Genomic DNA, 16,365 nt, shown 5'->3' on the forward strand with positions numbered 1-16,365 from the left:
CCCCGTGAGCCAGAGTCTCTGTAAGAGAAGGGGTGGTGGCACTGCTCTGAATCCCACCCAGCACTCCCAGGGATCAGTCCTTGGGGACCCCTGGCCCCTGTCCTCAGCCCTGCACACCAGGCTCTGAAAGGCTCTTTACTGTGCGGCCGTGGCCTCAGCAGCATTTGGCACATTTACAAAAGAGACTGAAAAGAGGGCGGGCGGCGCGGCGCTGCGGGGGAAGGGCCTGGCAGAAACATGCAGTTCCTGGGACAGGGAGGCTGACCAGACTGGGCTGAGGGGGCTCCTAAAGCAGAGGTGCACCCCCCCCCCCGGTCCAGTCTTGCCACCATCCTGCCTGCCTGGCCATGGGTTAGTCCTGGCTCACTCCATAATAAATTAATACAAATCACAGCAAGAGAAGTATCTACAAGGTGGGAGCATCTGCCTGCAGTGGTGCTCTGGGCAGCGGCTCCTGCCCTGCCTGGCCCAACCCCAGGGCACCCCCAGCCACTATAAAATCCAGTCGCCAGTAAAACAGCGATGGCCTCTGACACTGCAGGAGTCCCCCCATGTCCCTGAGGCAGCCCAGCCTCTGCCCAAAGGCTGGATCCAGCGTCCTTGTCTCCCAGCCAAACAGTCTAGGGGAGATGCATGTGGTGCACATTGCCAGCACAGCTCACACTGGACTGGCACCACTTGCCAGCATCACTCCAGGAGCCACCTCTGTCCCAGGACTACCCCAGTCCAGCTCGGGAAAAGTGGGAGAGGCAAACCACGTCAGGGAGCCGGGAGGGTGGGTAAGTGTGGGGCATCTTCTGAGGAAGCAGGTTTTGGGAAGCACTGCCTGGGCACTGCTCTTGGGGCCAAGGTGGGACAGGGCATACATGCTCAGAGGAGTCCTTGGAGGGGTAAGGGCTGTAGGACCTGCTTTTTGAGGAAGGAACGTGGGGCACAGGCACTTGGGGAGCTGCTGAGGGCTGTGATGAGGAGCAGGGCAGGTGCAGGGAGTTGCTCTCTCAGAAGGGGACTCAAAGATGGGGAGAGCAATTCTGGGATGCAGAATGAATGTGCCCAGGCCTTGGAGAAACACACAATAGCAGGGGCTCAGGGACCCCTCACCCCAGCAGAGTCACTCACACTGCATGTTCATGAGTGCTGGTGTTCCTTGTCCTTGGGCTGAGTCCCTGATGGAGAGCTCACCCTGACACCCCTGGGCTACATGGGCAGCTAGGGTTTGCCCAGCTGAGCCCCACACATCCCCAGGAAAGGTCTCCATCCACAGCCCCAAGCCACATGAGGCTGCCCTGGGGCCAAGGGCACAGCCCTGCCTGTGTCACATGGGATTTCCTGGAGCAGGCTGGGGTGCTGGTGTTGCTCGAGGTCATTTGATTGGCTTATACCCTCACAGCAGGGCCAGAGCCTGTGGTGAGTGGCACGGTGGAGCTACAGTCATAGTCCAGGTCCACCACGGCATGGGAGCTGGTGATGAGGCTGCTCAGGGACGGTCCCGTCTGCCGCTCTCGGAAACTCTGGATGTAGCTCTGCTCAACAGAGGAAGGCAGAAAGTGAGGAGGACTGCTCTCCTGGCCCACTCCATCCCACCCTAAGCTCTGCAGCAGCCACCCAGAACCAGGCCTGTGCAGTCCCACCCAACCCAGCACTCAGGCCCACCAAGGTCTGGCTGCAGTGGGGTGCACAGCCCCATCTCTTCCCTGGGCACATGCTTCACACCTTGCCCACCTGCTTCTACCGTGGCTGCAGCACTTTTGGCCACCAGTTTGCTTGCAAATGCTCAAGTGCTCCATAGTGGACACATCCCACCTCGGCCCCTCCTGAGCTGCCTGGTCCTTAGGATGCCCCAGCCTTATCTCTTGAGGAGTTCAGATGCCAGCTGATGCCTGGGTAACTCTCCCTTCTCTGCACCCCAGCCCACCCACACGGAGAAGGAAGAGCCGTGGAGGCTGGGGAAGATCTCTACCCTGGGTGCAGGACTCACAGGGGAGAGCACGTCCCCATCGAAGCGGCGCACGGGGTTGGGCTTGCGGCGGTAGGCAGGCTCAGGCGGGTGGGCTTTGTGCTGGTGGGGCGGTGGGTGGTGAGGTCTCCGCCTCTTCTTCTTCTCCTTTCGGTCCTCCCGCTGCTTGATGCGCATCAGCTGCACGCGGCGCTGCTGCCGGCTGATGATCACTGCGGGGCAGAGGGGCCTGTGACCACCAGGGGTGCCACCAAACCCGCTGCACGCACAAACCAGCCCTACCTTTGCACACTCAGGCTCTGCCCCCCCAGAGTCCCAAACCCCTTATCTGTGCATGCAAACCAGGTGCTGTAAACCTCCACGCCAGTCCCCAGGTCCCCCAGCTCCTGCACCCACCCCATACTGTCATAGAATCATAGAATCAACAGGTTGGAAGAGACTTCAAGATCATCCAGTCCAACCTAGCACCCAGCCCTGTCCAATCATGGCACTAAGTGCCTCATCCACTCTTTTTTTGAACACCTCCAGGGACAGCAACTCCACCACCTCCCTGGGCAGCCCATTCCAATGCCAATCACTCTCTGTGCAGAACTTTCTCCTAACATCCAGCCTAGACTTCCCCCTGGCACAACTTGAGACTGTGTCCCCTTGTTCTGTTGCTGCTTGTCTGGGAGAAGAGCCCAACCCCCACCTGGCTACAGCCTCCCTGAAGGATGCCCATCGGTCCCAGCCCTCACACACCTTCTGTATGGGAGTAGCCCTCGCCTGTGACCTTCCACTGGACCAAGACACCCAGTGTGGTGAGGAGTGGCCAGACACCCAGGATGACCCAGCTGTACCAGCACACAGGGCGAGCAGGGGCCACCTTGATGCGCTCATAGATATACTGCACCAGGAGGAAGAGCTCAATGAAGTAGTCGATGGTGACAGTCATGATGGCGCTACCGAAGACAGCAGTGGAGAGGGTGGTGAAGAAGCGCTGCCACTGCAGAGTGAGGACAGCAAAGAGCATTCCCACACCCAGGAGCATCGCAATGGGAATCCACACAGTTGGGGGGTGGTAGAACTGCTCCATCACCACCAGCGTGGCCACTGCCAGCAGCAGCCCTAGGAGCAGCCCCACCATGAAGAGGCCAACACTGCGCACCAGCATGGTGACCAGCCCACAGAGGACTCCGATGCCCAGCCCAATGCCCACTGAGGCCTCCACGCTCAGCTGTGTGTCCAGTACTCGCTCCTTATAGCACAGCATGAAGATGATGATGGAGCCGAACATCAGCCCCGTCAGGAACATGACAGCCTTGAAGCAGCGGTAGCCTGTGGAGATACCACTGCAGTCAGCGGGTGGCTGACCAGCACCTGCCCTGACTGCCCCTGCCCTTCTCCCTGCCTGCCCCACCAGCCATGAGGCTGGTCTGACTCACCAAAGAAGCAGTAGATGATGCCGAAGAGACAGCACATGGCACACACTACAGAGGGCACCACTTGGTATCGACGCTCAATTTCCTGCTGACAGCTGTGCCCCCACTCCTGGCCCGGCTCATGTGGCAGCAGCTTGAACCGCAGTGTCTGCACAGTTGCAGTCATGGCTCTGGGGACTCCCGAGAGAGGCATCAAAATCTCCACTCTTGCCCCATGGCTTGCCAGCAAAACTGCACCCCGACGCTCACCCCAGCTGGTGAGAGAGAGAAAGAGGATAGAGACACGTCTGCTCAGCACTCAGACACCACAAAACCTGCTCTGGCCTCTTGTTACTTGGGTGGGAAGTGAGGGAATAGGGTAACAGCCTTGCCCGTGGGCGTTGCAGGGGCACACGGCATCAGCCAGCGGGCAGCTTCAGAGATGTGTCGTCCCCAGGGAGCCTGTCCACACCCCTGGGGAGCTTTGCTGCCAGGATGTGATGATTTGTAATTTGTCTGCGGTTTCAATCTCCTGCCCCTGGCTCTCCGCTGCCCCTTCCCTGCCTGATTAAAGGGAGACTTCCACTACCTGGTATTTTATGTCTGTGAAGTAATTACGCTTGGTAATTAAGTCACCCCTCAGTCTTCTATTTTTATAGGCTAAACAGATTGAGCTCTTAAAGCTTGTACTCCAAGGCATTTTCTCCAATCCTCTAATCATATTTCTGGCTATTTTTCATCCCTGCTCCAGCTCCTAGTGTCCTTGTGAAAACAGAGGGCCCCACACTGCATCCAACCTTTCCACATGATCCCATAGGGCTGGAGGGAGACCAGTTCTGACTGGCACTGCCCCTTACCGAAGGACTCACCTCTAACGCTGCAGCCATGCCGTGCCACTGAACAGGCTGTGACTGGGCCCCCCACAGTGCCTACCCAGATGGAGGGGTCATAATCCCCTGCAAAGACTGATCCAGCTCCAGCTTAAACCTAATTACAGCAGCCGTCTGCCTGCTCCCACCTGGAGTCGGTTCCTGCATCCCTTTGCCTCCCTGGTGCCTTTCCAAGCTCAGTCGGTTTAAGATGGGTTTACTGTCACTGGTTATCACTGGGCCAGTGCCAGCGCTTCCAAATGCCACTTTAGAGCAGCTGACTCAGGACAACTCGCACAAACAGTGCACCAAGAAGGGCCAGGGAAGAAGACTAAGTAGAGGCTGCAGTCACGGCTCCCTACTGCCCAGCAACTTGCTGCTCGGGCCAGGTTCCGTCAGCACCTCTTCCCTGGCCACTGGCCTCCTCCCTTCGCCTGGGAAAGGAAACAGTACCCAAGGCAAATCCCCCGGGGAAGCCGAGCGTGATGCCTAATCCCAGGGCAGCAGGAGGGCAAGGAGTAGGCGGCTGAGTGCTGGGCCCTTTCCCGTTCTGCTGAGCCCCTAGGGAGGACGCTAAGTAGGACTGGACTTTAACCACAGCGCCCAGGAGCAATACACCACCTCTGACAGCGCTGGCGGGGATGGGCAGTGCCATGTAGTGTGAACGGAGGCAGTACCCAGGGGGCCAGGAACGGGGCATGGGATATCTCGGCAGGGCTCGGCAACGATAGGCGCGGCAAGTGCAGCACCGGGAGAGCTGCGAGGTGGTGCTCTCTGCCCCTCAACCGACGCCAGGCCGGGGCCGGGGCAGCAGCGAAGGGTCGCCTGGAAGCCTGATCCCGGCAGGGCTGCGGGCAGGGCCGTAGGCAGCGTCGCAGGCAGCTCCCGGCGCCCATTGGCGCGGGCACTGTTGCTAGGGGAGCCCCGCGCCTGCTCATTGGCGCTGGGACTTACCCACCTGCTGCCGCCCGCCCCGCAGCCCCGGGCTCCCCGCCACGGCCTGCCCGGGGCCCCCTGCCCCCCCCCTCCCCGCCCCGTCGGTCACAGTGTGGCAGAGGGGCCCAGAGGCAGCGCTCGGGGCACTGCCTGAGCGCGATGCTCCCCTCCACCGCTCCCCGCCGCTCCCCGCCGCCCCGCAGCCGGCCCCGCTGCCCCCCGCCGGGATGCCGGACTCCGGCGGGCCGGCAGGGCGGGTGCGGCGTTGCTAAGAGACGGCCGCAAAGGCCGCCGGGGCGCGGGTCTGCTCCGCCCCCTTTCTTTGTTCAGGCCGGGGGGCCCGAGAGCCGCTCCGCCGGGCCCCGCACGCCCATCCCGGGAACCGCGCTGTCTCCCTGGGATGCGGGGCCAGGAGCCCCAGCGCCCGAGCCCTTTTCCCGAGGGACACGGCACGCTCCCTCCCGCGCCTGCTAGTCCCCCACGTGTACGCCCACCCCCCGTGGCCCCGCCCCGCCCGCTCCCACCTTCGCTCCAGGCCCGGCAGCGGCGGCGGCCCCGCTGCGCCCGGCGCTCCCGGCCCCGGCCCCCGCGCATGCTGGCGGCGCGGCCCGCCGCGCGGTGCTGAGCGGACAGCTCCGCCTGACGTCACCGCGCCGCGTCAGCGCGTGGCTGGGGCGGGGCCGGGGGCGTGGCCTCGGCGGAGGGGGCGGGACGGGGTGGGGCGCGGCGTGGGGCTTCGAGCCGTGCTCGGCGGGGTGCGGCGTGGGGCTGCGGCCCGGGCACGGCGGTGCAGCGATTCCCACGTTGCGGAGGGGGTTGGAGCAGTGGCTGCGTTGCGGGGTGCACCAGGCCGTGCACTGGGGAGTTGGAACAAGACCACATGTGCAGCGTGGCACGTGGCGCACCGGGCTGCTCCCCTCCGCGCGGTGCGCCGCGGATGGAGTAGTGCAGGGTGCTGCCGGGGTGTGAGCAACGAACTCGCTCTAAAATGTAAGCATGCGAGGTGTATTGTGAAATAAAGGCAAAGAGCGCTGGGTGCATAGCAAATAACAAAGCTGCTGGAGGCACAAACTAGCAACAATGCTTATGTAGGATAAGGACTGAACATTGTATTACCTTTGAATTTATTCATGAATATTCTTTTGCATTTTCTAAGCACTGCCTCTAACGCACTAAACCTCCGCCCCATTGTCCTTTCAATCAAAACTACAGCTGTTCTTCTTTACAAGGTGAACTTGGCCCCGTTGTACTTTCATAGAATCACAGGATCAACCAGGTTGGAAGAGACCTCCAAGCTCAGCCAGTCCAGCCTAGCACCCAGCCCTATCCAGTCAACCACACCATGGCACTAAGTGCCTCATCCAGGCTTTGCTTGAACACCTTCAGGGACAGCAAGTCCTTGGGCAGCCCATTCCTATGCCAATCACTCTCTCTGTCAAGAACTTCCTTCTAACATCCAGCTTATACAGGCAGAGGCCAATGGGATGAGATTTAGCAAGGCCAAGTGCAGGGTTCTACACTTTGGCCACAACAACCCCAAGCTGGGGACAGAGGGGCTGAGAGCAGCCAGGCAGAGAGGGAGCTGGGGGTGCTGGCAGAGAGGAGCTGAAGGTGAGGCAGCAGTGTGCCCAGGTAGGCAGCAGAGCCAATGGCATCCTGGGCTGGCTCAGGAGCAGTGTGGGCAGCAGGACAAGGGAGGTTCTTCTGCCCCTGTGCTCAGCACTGCTCAGGCCACCCCTTGAGTGCTGTGTCCAGATCTGGGTTCCTCAATTCAAGAGAGATGTGGAGGTGCTGGAAGGTGTTGAGAGAAAGGCGACAAACATCAATCAGAGTGGCCTCCTGGATCCTCCCATGCTGTTATCTTTGGTTGCGGACACTCTCTTGGTAACTCCTAACACCGTCCCTGGTACACCTAACACCCATGGCTACCTTGGTATTTCACTGATTAAGTCTTATGAATACCTTATTGTGTGAAACCCAAATCTCCATATGTCACGTGAGCGTGAAAAGCACAGGAGAGACTTGTGTGAGGTATGTGCAGGGCCGTGTGGGGCAGGACCTGGCAACAGTTCAGGTGTCAGGGGCAAAGCACAGAGGATTGGGCAGTGTGCAGCAGGCCTGTGCCAGGTCCACAGGGACTGCAGCATCTCCGTTTATAGGGGGCAAACCCACAAGCAAGGGGTACCTATGGAGCCTGCCCACCTGTCTCCTTGCCAGCAGCCAGCAGATGCAGGCACAGTGGGTAGATGGGCAGACATGGAGCTCTGCAGAGGCACAACCCCCTGGAGTTGGCACCTCCTGGCTGCAGCTCCCAGAGACACCTGGGAAATCCTGGCAAGGAAAAGGCTCTTTTGGCAGCAGCAGCCGTTTCCCTGGCAGCCACTTCTCAGCCCCACGCCAAGGCTGGGAGACAAAGGCAGGCGCTGCAGCTGGTGGGGGTCTGTGAAGGGGCTGCCAGAGGAACGGCACTGCCGCTGTCAGCCCCTGTGGGATCTCTTGGGGCCAGGCATGGGGGCCCTGGGCTCAGCCACTGCCCAAGCAAAGCCTGAGGGGGTGTCTGCCCTCACCTTCATATCTATGCAGTTTTTCTGAGACAAGAGTCTCATTTTCTTAAACTTCACTACTTCCTCCAGTCTGCACCTGCAAGCCCAAACTCAGGTTAAAGAGCTTACTTCACAATGAAACCTCTCTTGTCACACATGCGAGATCATCAGGCTTTGCAGGAAGTCACCGATATCAAATACTCCAACCCGCAAAGGAACTCAAATCCATCTATTTCTGACATGTTTCTCCTATATAGAAAACAGGCAACTTTGGTTGTTCATGGTGGTATTTGGGTTTTGTTCTTTGTTTGTCCATGGGAAGTCTCTACTGATGTTTTTTTCCTGCATCTTTCCCATTATGGCCTCTCCACTACATTCCTTCTGTGTCTAGTTTTTGACGTGTTCTGCGTTAAACTGCTGTCCACATGACCACCTCTGCCTGTTGCTTCTCTTGGCCTCCCCAGAAGAAAAAGGCCTATGAAAATAAGCTGAGCTTGGATGATGGTCCCATATCTCTGGGGGGTGGGAAGCTGCTAAGCACTTCCTGATGAAAACAGGCTGCTTTGTTCCAGAAAATGAAAGAGACTTTCGAGCCAAGCAGGCTTCAGCCTGCCCTTGGTTCCCTGCCATGCTCTGTGGTCAAAGCACTCCCCAGGGCAGGCAGGATGTGTATTCATGAGGAGGGTGGGATGGGCTCCCCACCAGCCAGAGTAAATCCAGAGGCACTTGGCAGCCCCAGTGGCTGTGAGAATCCTGAAAGTGGAGCCATGGACTGGGAACGAGCAGAAAGGCCAGGTCCTCCTTCTTGTCCTTATTCAGTAATGCTTGGCACCAAGCACCCATGTAGGGCTGCTGGCCTTACAGCTTCTGGCTTGGATAATCCATGTGCTGGAGGCTCTGTGTATGCAGCAAGCTCTGCCCCGAGACGGCTCCCTCCAGCTCTCTCTGCCCAGACCTGCTCCATCTGGCAGGCAGTGGCAGGTGGCTGTATGCTGCAGAGTGCTCACGGAGGCATGGTGACCTGGCCTCTGCTGGAGAAGCCCTCCTCTTTGGTCCTGCTTTGACTTTCAGGACAAGGGTCCATACTGCTGGGATTTCCTGCTACTCTGCCCACTTCTGCCCTGGCACAATTTGCTATTCTGCATGCAATGGACTTTCAGCTGCTGCTTGTCCTCCCGTGTTCCTCATCCCCAGGCTCCCCATCATGGCCAGCTCCTTTTCCAGCCTGTGGACTGTGCTTTGCTGCTCCTGGCCCCAGACCCATCCACTCCACCCACTCAGGAACACTAGCCATCTCTTGAGGACACCCAGGAGGAGTCCAGCACCACTGCCCCTGCATTCTGGAAGCAGTTGGAGAAGGAGAACATGGTGTTTCAGTACTATCACAAAATCACCAGCGTGGGTTGGGCTATCCCAGGCAAGGGACAGCAGCTGTGCTCGGCTGACTGCAGCAGCCCCTGCAGCCCCGAGAACAAAGGGCCAGCTGTGCCTCAGCCCCACAGCACTTGCCTGGAGGAATCTCCCCTTAAGCAGGCTCAGGCACCGTGTCCCTATCTCAGCCAGGAGTCACAACCCTGCCAAACATGCTTTCGGAGCCTGCAGGCAGCCATGGCCAGGAGCTGCCCCACAGCACCAGAGGTGAAGGCTGTGACTGGGCACTGCTCTGTCCCTCAGTGATGTGCATCCTTAGTAAATACGCAGGTAAGAGCAAGTTGGATGGGAGTGTTGACCTCCTTGAGGGTAGGAAGGCTCTACAGAGGGATCTGGACAAGGCCAACGGGATGGGGTTCAACAAGGCCAAGTCCTGAGTGCTGCACTTTGGTTGCGACTACGCTTTGCAATGCTGCAGGCTTAGGGCAGAGTGGCTGCAAAGGCACCTGGCAGAAAAGGACCTGGGGCTGGTGAAAAGCTGGGTAAATACGAGCCAGCAGTGTGTTCAAGTGGCCAAGGCCAAAAGCATCCTGGCCTGTCTGAGCAATAGTGTGGCCAGCAGGGCTAGAGCAGCGATTGTGCACTTCCAATACTGTGTCCAGTTTCAGTCCCCTCCATACAAGAAGGACATTGAGTTGCTGGAGCATGTCCAAAGAAGGGCAAGGAAGCTGGGGAAGGATCTAGAAAGCAAGGAGCAGTTGAGTGAGCTGGGATTGTTTAGCTCAGGGGAAATGAAGCTGATGAGGAGGTCTCATTGCTCTCGACCAGTTCTTGAAAGGAACTTGTAGCAAGGTGGGGAGCAGTCTCCTCTCTGTAACAAGTGATCGGACAAAAGCAGATGGCCTCAGACCGCTCGAGAGAAGGCTTAGGCTGGATGTTAGGGAAAATGTCTTCACCGACAGGATCGTGAAGCACTGGCGCAGGCCGCCCAGGTCATCCTTGGAGGTATTTAAAACCATATAGGCTTAGCGGGTTAATGGTGGACTTGGTCGTGCGGGGTTAACCGTTGGATTCGATGATCTCGAAGATCCTTCGCCACCTCCACGGTTCCTGGCGACTCCTCCCGGGCCTGGAAGGGCAGAGGAGAGTCGGTCTCGCTGCCCGCTCCGCCCCCGTGCCTGGCCCCTGCCCCGCAGCGAGGGGCGGCCGGGCCGGGCGGTCTCCGAGCAACGCGGCACCGCCCGCACGCCGCCCCCGGACGCGGCGGTGCCTGACGCGCGGTGCGGGCGCGGCCCATTGGCTGGGCGCTGAGCTCCGCGGTGACGCGCGGCGGGGCGGGGGCAGCGGGTGACACGTCGGACGGCGGCGCCGCCAGCGGCAGCCGGAGCCGCTCACGGTCCCGTTCCTGCTCCCGGCCCGGCCATGCGGCTGTCGCTGGTGCTGTCGGTGCTGCGGCCCGCAGGGCCGGTGGCCATCGGCGTCTCGCTGGGATTCACCCTCAGCCTCCTCAGCGTCACTTGGGTAGAGGAGCCCTGTGGGCAGTCGCCGCGTCCCGCAGCCGCCGCCCGCCCGCGTCCCGAGGACGGCCCCGCGCCGCCTCTCGGCCCCGGCAACACCAACGGCAACGCGGCTCGCAGGCCCAACGCTGTGCCGCCCGGGCTGGGCGCCGACAGCTGGGAGCCCCGCGTCGTTCCCTATCGCCCGCCCAGCCCCGGCAGGGTCGCCAAGAAGGCCATCAGGTGCGGGGACCAGGGCGGGCTGGGCCGGACCGGGGGAACTGGGCCCCAGCGGAGGAAGGGCGGCCGGCGCTTACTGAGCATTACATGGGAGCAGCTGCTGCCCAGCCTGGGGTGCCACCAGCTGCTGCTCACCGGGCCGGTGCTGGGGGCTGTCTGCTTGTCGGACACTGCGTGCTGGGTTGGTGCTGAGGGGCTTTGCAGGTGACCCGGCGGTGTGCTTTGCTCACAGCTCTGCAGGTAGCCTGGGCTGCAGCTGGATTTTTCTCACTGAAGTCGCCTTTCAGGGCGAAGTCTGCTTCCCTTCTCTGCTCCCCTACCCCTGCTTGTTCCCGCTGCCTGCCTCGGGAGCACCCCAAAGAGCGTCGTGCCCGCGGAACAGCTTCATGCCCGCGGTGCTGCCTGCTGTGCAAAGGTTGCTTGCTGCACCACACACTGTCAGGCACCCTACCCTGGCCCCTCTTCTACCCTGCCCTGGCAGGGACCACTCCCACCATGGCACGTCCCCAGCCAACACTGCAAAATCCAGCCTGCTCTAAGAGCGGCTGCAGACCGTCCTGGCGTCCCCGGGATGACAGGGAGCAGGCAGTGAAAGGGCTTCCTTGTGCCGGAGAGGCGGTGGGTGGATGGAGGGGGTTTGAATGGGGCCAGTGTGTGCCAGGCGGAGGCTGGGGGCCGGGTGGGGGGGAGGTTGCTTCCTGCCACTGCACTGAGCTGGAGAAATTAAACCTGAAAGTCATTGTGAATGGGCAGCTGGGGCCCGTGGTGGGGAGTGGGACACAGTTGGCCTCATGCTGGCTTCAACCACCCCCGTGGCACCTGGCTTCCCTGTGAAGAGCAACGTGGGTCCTGCTGCCTGCCTGCCTGCTTGCTTGAGCGGCGTGCGCTTGGCTGGGTGCTTCCCAGCTGAGCTGTCCTGGCTGCGACTGGCAGCGTGGTGGGATGCCTAGTGGGTTGTGGCCCTGCTAGACCTGGGGCGTGCAGTCCTGTTTTCCTCTTGTAGCTCAATCTTTTTCGAGCCTCTGGCTTGAGAGGGACCTCAGCAGACAGACTACTCTGCTGTATCTCTGCCCCAGGCATAACGGCAGCCAGTGCTCTTTGCCTGTGTAATTCAAGCCTGGGAGCGGTTCCCAGAGGAACCAGAGTCGGTGCCACTGAAGGAAAGAGGGAGGGTGCCGGCCGAGGTCGGTTGCAGTGCCCTGGAGCCAGAAATTCTCTCACTCCCGCAGGACCCGGTATATCAGCACAGAGCTGGGGATGCGACAGCGGCTCTTTGTGGGTGTACTGACCTCCAAAAGCACACTGAACACACTGGGAGTGGCAGTCAACCGCACGCTGGCCCACCGCCTGGAGCGCCTAGTGTACTTCACAGGCACACGGGGCCGCAAGATGCCCCATGGCATGACAGTGGTGACACACAGTGATGAGCGACCCATCTGGAACATGTACCAGACCATAAGGTACCTTCTGGACCACTACGTGAACGACTTTGACTGGTTCTTCATGGTGCAGGATGATACCTACACAGAGGCACACCGCATCAGCCGCCTGGTTGCCCACCTCAGCATCGACACCCACCTCTACCTTGGCCGTCCTGAGGAATTCATTGGTGGGGACACCGAGGGACGCTACTGCTATGGGGGATTTGGTTACTTGCTGTCCCGCAGCCTCCTCCTGCTCCTGCAGCAGCACCTGGAGAGCTGCCGCAACGACATCCTCAGCGCCCGGCCTGATGAGTGGCTGGGCCGTTGCATCATTGACTACACAGGCATCAACTGTGCTGAGGAGCACGAGGTAGGTCCTGCAGTGGAGATGGCCCTCAAGAGCCTGATCCTGGCCCAGTGGGTGTTCCCACCTCCCCATGGACTCCTAGGTCCTGGGGGGAGCAGCCATTGTACCATGTCATCCTTTTATCTGGCTGTGCTGGCAGCTGGTGGAGTTGGGAGTGTGGGTTGGGGCTGGCCGTGACCCATCTCTCCTGCCTGGTGCAGGGCCTGCATTATAACTATTTTGAGCTGGAAAAGAGCGTGGACCCTGAGCGGGAGACTGACCTCCGGTTCCAGAGTGCCTTCACTGTCCACCCCGTGCTGGATCCCCTTCAGATGTACCGGCTGCATAAGTACTTCGCACAGGTGGAGCTTGAGAGAACCTACCAGGAAATCCAGCAGCTCCAGGTGAGACCTGGCTTGGATAGGAGGATCTGGGCTCCCCCTGTCATGCCTCTCCACTCTAACATCTGGGTTTCTCACCTGAACCTGCTGTGGGACAGGATCAGCTGGATCCATATGGCTGCAGTGTGAGTGGTGCCAGTCGGGAAGCAGCTTTGTATCTGGATCGGTCCTGGAGCTGCAGTGGTGGTCCAGGGTGATGAAGCTGGCAGGGTGCTGAGGTCCACCAGCAAAGGCTGAGCAGGGTGGGAGCGGGCATGGATTCTGCTGAAGTAGGTGCCATATTTGAGGTGCTATTAGGAGGAAACCTGAGGGTTCTGGACAGGAGTCAGGCTGAAGGCAAAGTTCTTCTGGCACCGGTCTTCGGGCCAGGAGTGGCTGATCTCTTGAGTATTGGGAGTCAGTTTTCCTGCAGCCAAAGCTGGGAGCCTTACTTGCACCCACCTTGGCTCTCACTCCATCTCTCCTCTTGCAGCTGGAAATCCAGAACGCTAGCAGTCTGTCTGCTGATGGAGATCATGGCGCCACATGGCCTGTTGGCATCCCGCCCCCCTTCCAGCCCAAAACTCGCTTTGAGGTTCTGCGCTGGGACTACTTCACAGAGGAGCAGGTCTATGCCTGCGTGGATGGCTCCCCTAAGTGTGAGCTGCGCGGCGCCGATCTGGCGGATGTGGCCGACGTGGTGGCCACAGCCATGGAGGAGCTGAACCGCAAGTACCAGCCAGTGCTCCACATCCGCAAGCAGCAGCTGGTGAATGGCTACCGGCGCTTCGACCCCACACGTGGCATGGAGTACACGCTGGACCTCCAGGTGGAGGTGGTCACCCAAAAGGGGCACAGCCGCTCCATCACCAAGCGTGTGCACTTAGTGCGGCCCCTTAGTGAGGTGGAGATCATCCCCATGCCCTATGTGACAGAGGCCAGCCGCATCAACGTCATCCTGCCACTGACTGCTCACGACCGGGACCATGCTGCCCACTTTTTGGAGGCTTACGCGGCAGCTGCCTTTGAGAGCAGCGAGAATGCAGTGCTCACCTTCCTCTTCATCTATGACCCCTTTGAGGCGCAGCAGGTCACCCAGAATGACATCTTTGCCCGTGTGAAGGCCCAGATCACAGAGTATGAGCGCAGGTACGCAGAGGTGAAGATCCCATGGATCAGTGTTAAGACAGATGCACCTTCCCAAATCAAGGTCATGGACATCATCTCCAAGAAGCACCCTGTGGACACACTTTTCTTTGTGGCCGGCGTGGGGACAGAAGTCACTGTTGACTTCCTGAACCGCTGCCGGATGAACACCATCAACAACTGGCAGGTCTTCTTCCCCATCCACTTCCAGGGCTACAACCCTGCTATTGCTTACCACAACCAGGTGCCGCCTGCCACACTGGACCTGCTGCGGGATGCGGGGCGCTTTGACCGTGATGTCTTCCATGAGGCCTGCTTCTACAATGCTGACTACATGGCAGCACGCACCCGCATGGTGAGTGATGTGCAGGAGAACGAGGACATCCTTGAGACCTTGGACATCTATGACATGTTCATCAAGTACTCCAACCTCCATGTCTTCCGGGCTGTGGAGCCTGCCCTGCTGCAGCACTACCGGCACCAGGCATGCAATCCCCGTCTCAGCGAGGAGATCTACCACCGCTGCATGCAGAGCAGCCTGGAGGGTGTAGGCTCTCGCTCCCAGCTGGCCATGGTGCTTTTTGAGCAGGAGCAAGGGAACAGCACCTGAACCCTAGGGTGCAAAGGAGCTGGCCCTGCCCTGCCATGCCTGCCTGCCCACCCCACCTCTTCTGCTGCTCAAAGTCTGTCTTCCTCCTCCTGGCAGCTTCAGGGATTGCTGATGCCCAAGCTTGTGACTTCCCCTGCTGGGGCTGCTCAGACTAGGGTCCACCAGCTTGGGGTGCCCAGATCCTTCTGGCATGGCACAGCTGTGCAGCTCCCAGAGTGAGGTGGGGTCAGAGTTGTTGAGCTGTAAGCACCTGGCTCCTCACCCCAGAGCTGCCAGCTCTATCCTTCTGCCTTGGTTCTGCTGCCCGTCTGGGAGGCAGTGGACTGTCCTGTTCCTTCCTGTCCACAGTCACCGAGAGTCATGCAGAGCCCAGGGCTGCCCTGTTGCTGGGCTGTATCTGCCATGGAGCTGGGGGTAATCTCACATGATTCCCCCAGCATCCTGGGACAGGGCTGTGCCCCTCGTTCTCTCGGAGCATGGGCCCGGTTGTGCAGGGACAGCAGGATGGGGCACAGCCCATCCCAAAAGAGCAATAAGGAGGTTGGATTTGAGGTTTTGCAATTTGATGAGTTGTAATGCTCCTGGTGAGCTGGGGTGGGGAGTCCTGGGCCCCAGGGCTGGTGGAAGCAGGGCGTGCCAGATCCTGCTGTATCCATGTACTGTGAGCTGCTCCCCATGGGAACCGTGACCCTGGCCGCTTCGGCCTTCGCAGCGTTAATAGGACGTCGGAGATCGCAGCTCTCGGGTGAGAGCCTCCCAGCAGAGATGGGAGCCCTCCCCACCATGGGGCAGCCCTTGGGAGCAGGGCACGTGGTGCCCAGTGCTGGTCTGAACAGCAAAGGGTTTGCCTGCGTGTCTCCTAAGGAGAAAGTGACTGAGGAGCAGCTCTCTGCTCTTGGTTTGTATTTAATAGTGGGGAGAGGAGGGGGGGAGGGGGACATTTACACTAATAAAAGGGAGAGATGAATTTGTGAGTCTGGCTTATTCTTCCCTGGGACACCTCTGGGAGTCCTGCCAGGGATCTGCATCTGGCTGGGTGCTGTACCTCGCTGTAGCTGGCTGAAATGCTTCTTCCCAGGGATGCTGCTTTTCCCAGGCCAGCTGGGAGATGAGCAGCTCTCATTATTGAGGCCAAGGGGGACCCCATCAGCTTACTGACAGGCTGGCCGGCGCTAGGCCAAGACGTGGAAGTACCTCCTTGAACCTCTAGAGGCTTGCAGTAGGAGTCTTGCACCTCCTCTGATGCCCAGGGTCCTTAGGACCGTCTAGCTGTCACCATCTGCTACCAGGCAGTGGTGGTGCAGCAGGATGCTGAGCCCCTTGCCATGGGAAGCTGCAGTACCCACGTGCAGTGTGCTGAGCTCTGGGCAGTGCCTTGTCTCTCCTGGTGCCTTAAGTTTGTGGTCTCACTCACCACAGATTTCCAGCCCTCCTCTGCTCTGATTGTGAATGGAAAAGGGCTGCAGTGAGGGATTTCTGTGGCCATGTGTCCTGTTACATGTGCTGTCCCCCAGCCTTTGTGGGCTGTACAGGAGTAATGGAGGACCCCTGGCGCATGTTAGAGTGGAAGTTGGATGCCCAAGTTGGGTGAGCTTCACCTTCAAGGATCTGGGATCAGCTCCAGAGGAAACTCCTGGGCCAGAAATG

The 16,365-nt window shown here is 59.8% G+C and overlaps 2 protein-coding genes across 3 annotated transcripts; one reads left to right on the plus strand and one right to left on the minus strand.

The window, feature by feature from the left end:
• Positions 1-122: 122 nt before the first annotated feature.
• Positions 123-5,766, minus strand: TMEM198 (transmembrane protein 198). Of its 2 annotated transcripts, none has more exons than XM_064164408.1 (5): positions 5,687-5,766; positions 3,382-3,632; positions 2,699-3,274; positions 1,979-2,169; positions 123-1,523 (listed from the first exon to the last, which is right to left on the minus strand). In XM_064164408.1, the coding sequence occupies exons 2-5, from the start codon at positions 3,569-3,571 to the stop codon at positions 1,377-1,379; spliced, it is 1,104 nt and encodes a 367-aa protein (XP_064020478.1). In that variant the 5' UTR covers positions 3,572-3,632; positions 5,687-5,766; the 3' UTR covers positions 123-1,376. The 2 variants fall into 2 exon arrangements, with proteins under 2 accessions (XP_064020478.1, XP_064020471.1); XM_064164401.1 differs by having other exon boundaries at positions 1,961-2,169.
• Positions 5,767-10,418: 4,652 nt separating this feature from the next.
• Positions 10,419-16,038, plus strand: CHPF (chondroitin polymerizing factor). The gene is made up of 4 exons (XM_064164421.1): positions 10,419-10,815; positions 12,042-12,606; positions 12,804-12,986; positions 13,456-16,038. Exons 1-4 carry the CDS (start codon positions 10,499-10,501, stop codon positions 14,716-14,718), a joined length of 2,328 nt encoding a protein of 775 aa, XP_064020491.1. The 5' UTR covers positions 10,419-10,498; the 3' UTR covers positions 14,719-16,038.
• The last annotated feature ends 327 nt before the right edge of the window (positions 16,039-16,365 follow it).

This window comes from Pogoniulus pusillus, chromosome 2 (assembly GCF_015220805.1).
Source record: "Pogoniulus pusillus isolate bPogPus1 chromosome 2, bPogPus1.pri, whole genome shotgun sequence".
In the NCBI taxonomy this organism is placed as follows: Eukaryota; Metazoa; Chordata; class Aves; order Piciformes; family Lybiidae; genus Pogoniulus; species Pogoniulus pusillus.

What these genes read in the sequence shown, in the direction of transcription:
- TMEM198 (XM_064164401.1), bottom strand. Translation starts at nt 3,571, where the DNA reads ATGCCTCTCTCGGGAGTCCCCAGAGCCATGACTGCAACTGTGCAGACA. An exon ending in CATCATCTACTGCTTCTTTG is followed by an intron (nt 3,275 to 3,381) that starts GTGAGTCAGACC and finishes GTATCTCCACAG; the next exon opens with GCTACCGCTGCTTCAAGGCT. An exon ending in GGGCTACTCCCATACAGAAG is followed by an intron (nt 2,170 to 2,698) that starts GTGTGTGAGGGC and finishes TCTGCCCCGCAG; the next exon opens with TGATCATCAGCCGGCAGCAG.
- CHPF (XM_064164421.1), top strand. Translation starts at nt 10,499, where the DNA reads ATGCGGCTGTCGCTGGTGCTGTCGGTGCTGCGGCCCGCAGGGCCGGTG. An exon ending in GTCGCCAAGAAGGCCATCAG is followed by an intron (nt 10,816 to 12,041) that starts GTGCGGGGACCA and finishes TCACTCCCGCAG; the next exon opens with GACCCGGTATATCAGCACAG. An exon ending in AGGAAATCCAGCAGCTCCAG is followed by an intron (nt 12,987 to 13,455) that starts GTGAGACCTGGC and finishes CTCCTCTTGCAG; the next exon opens with CTGGAAATCCAGAACGCTAG.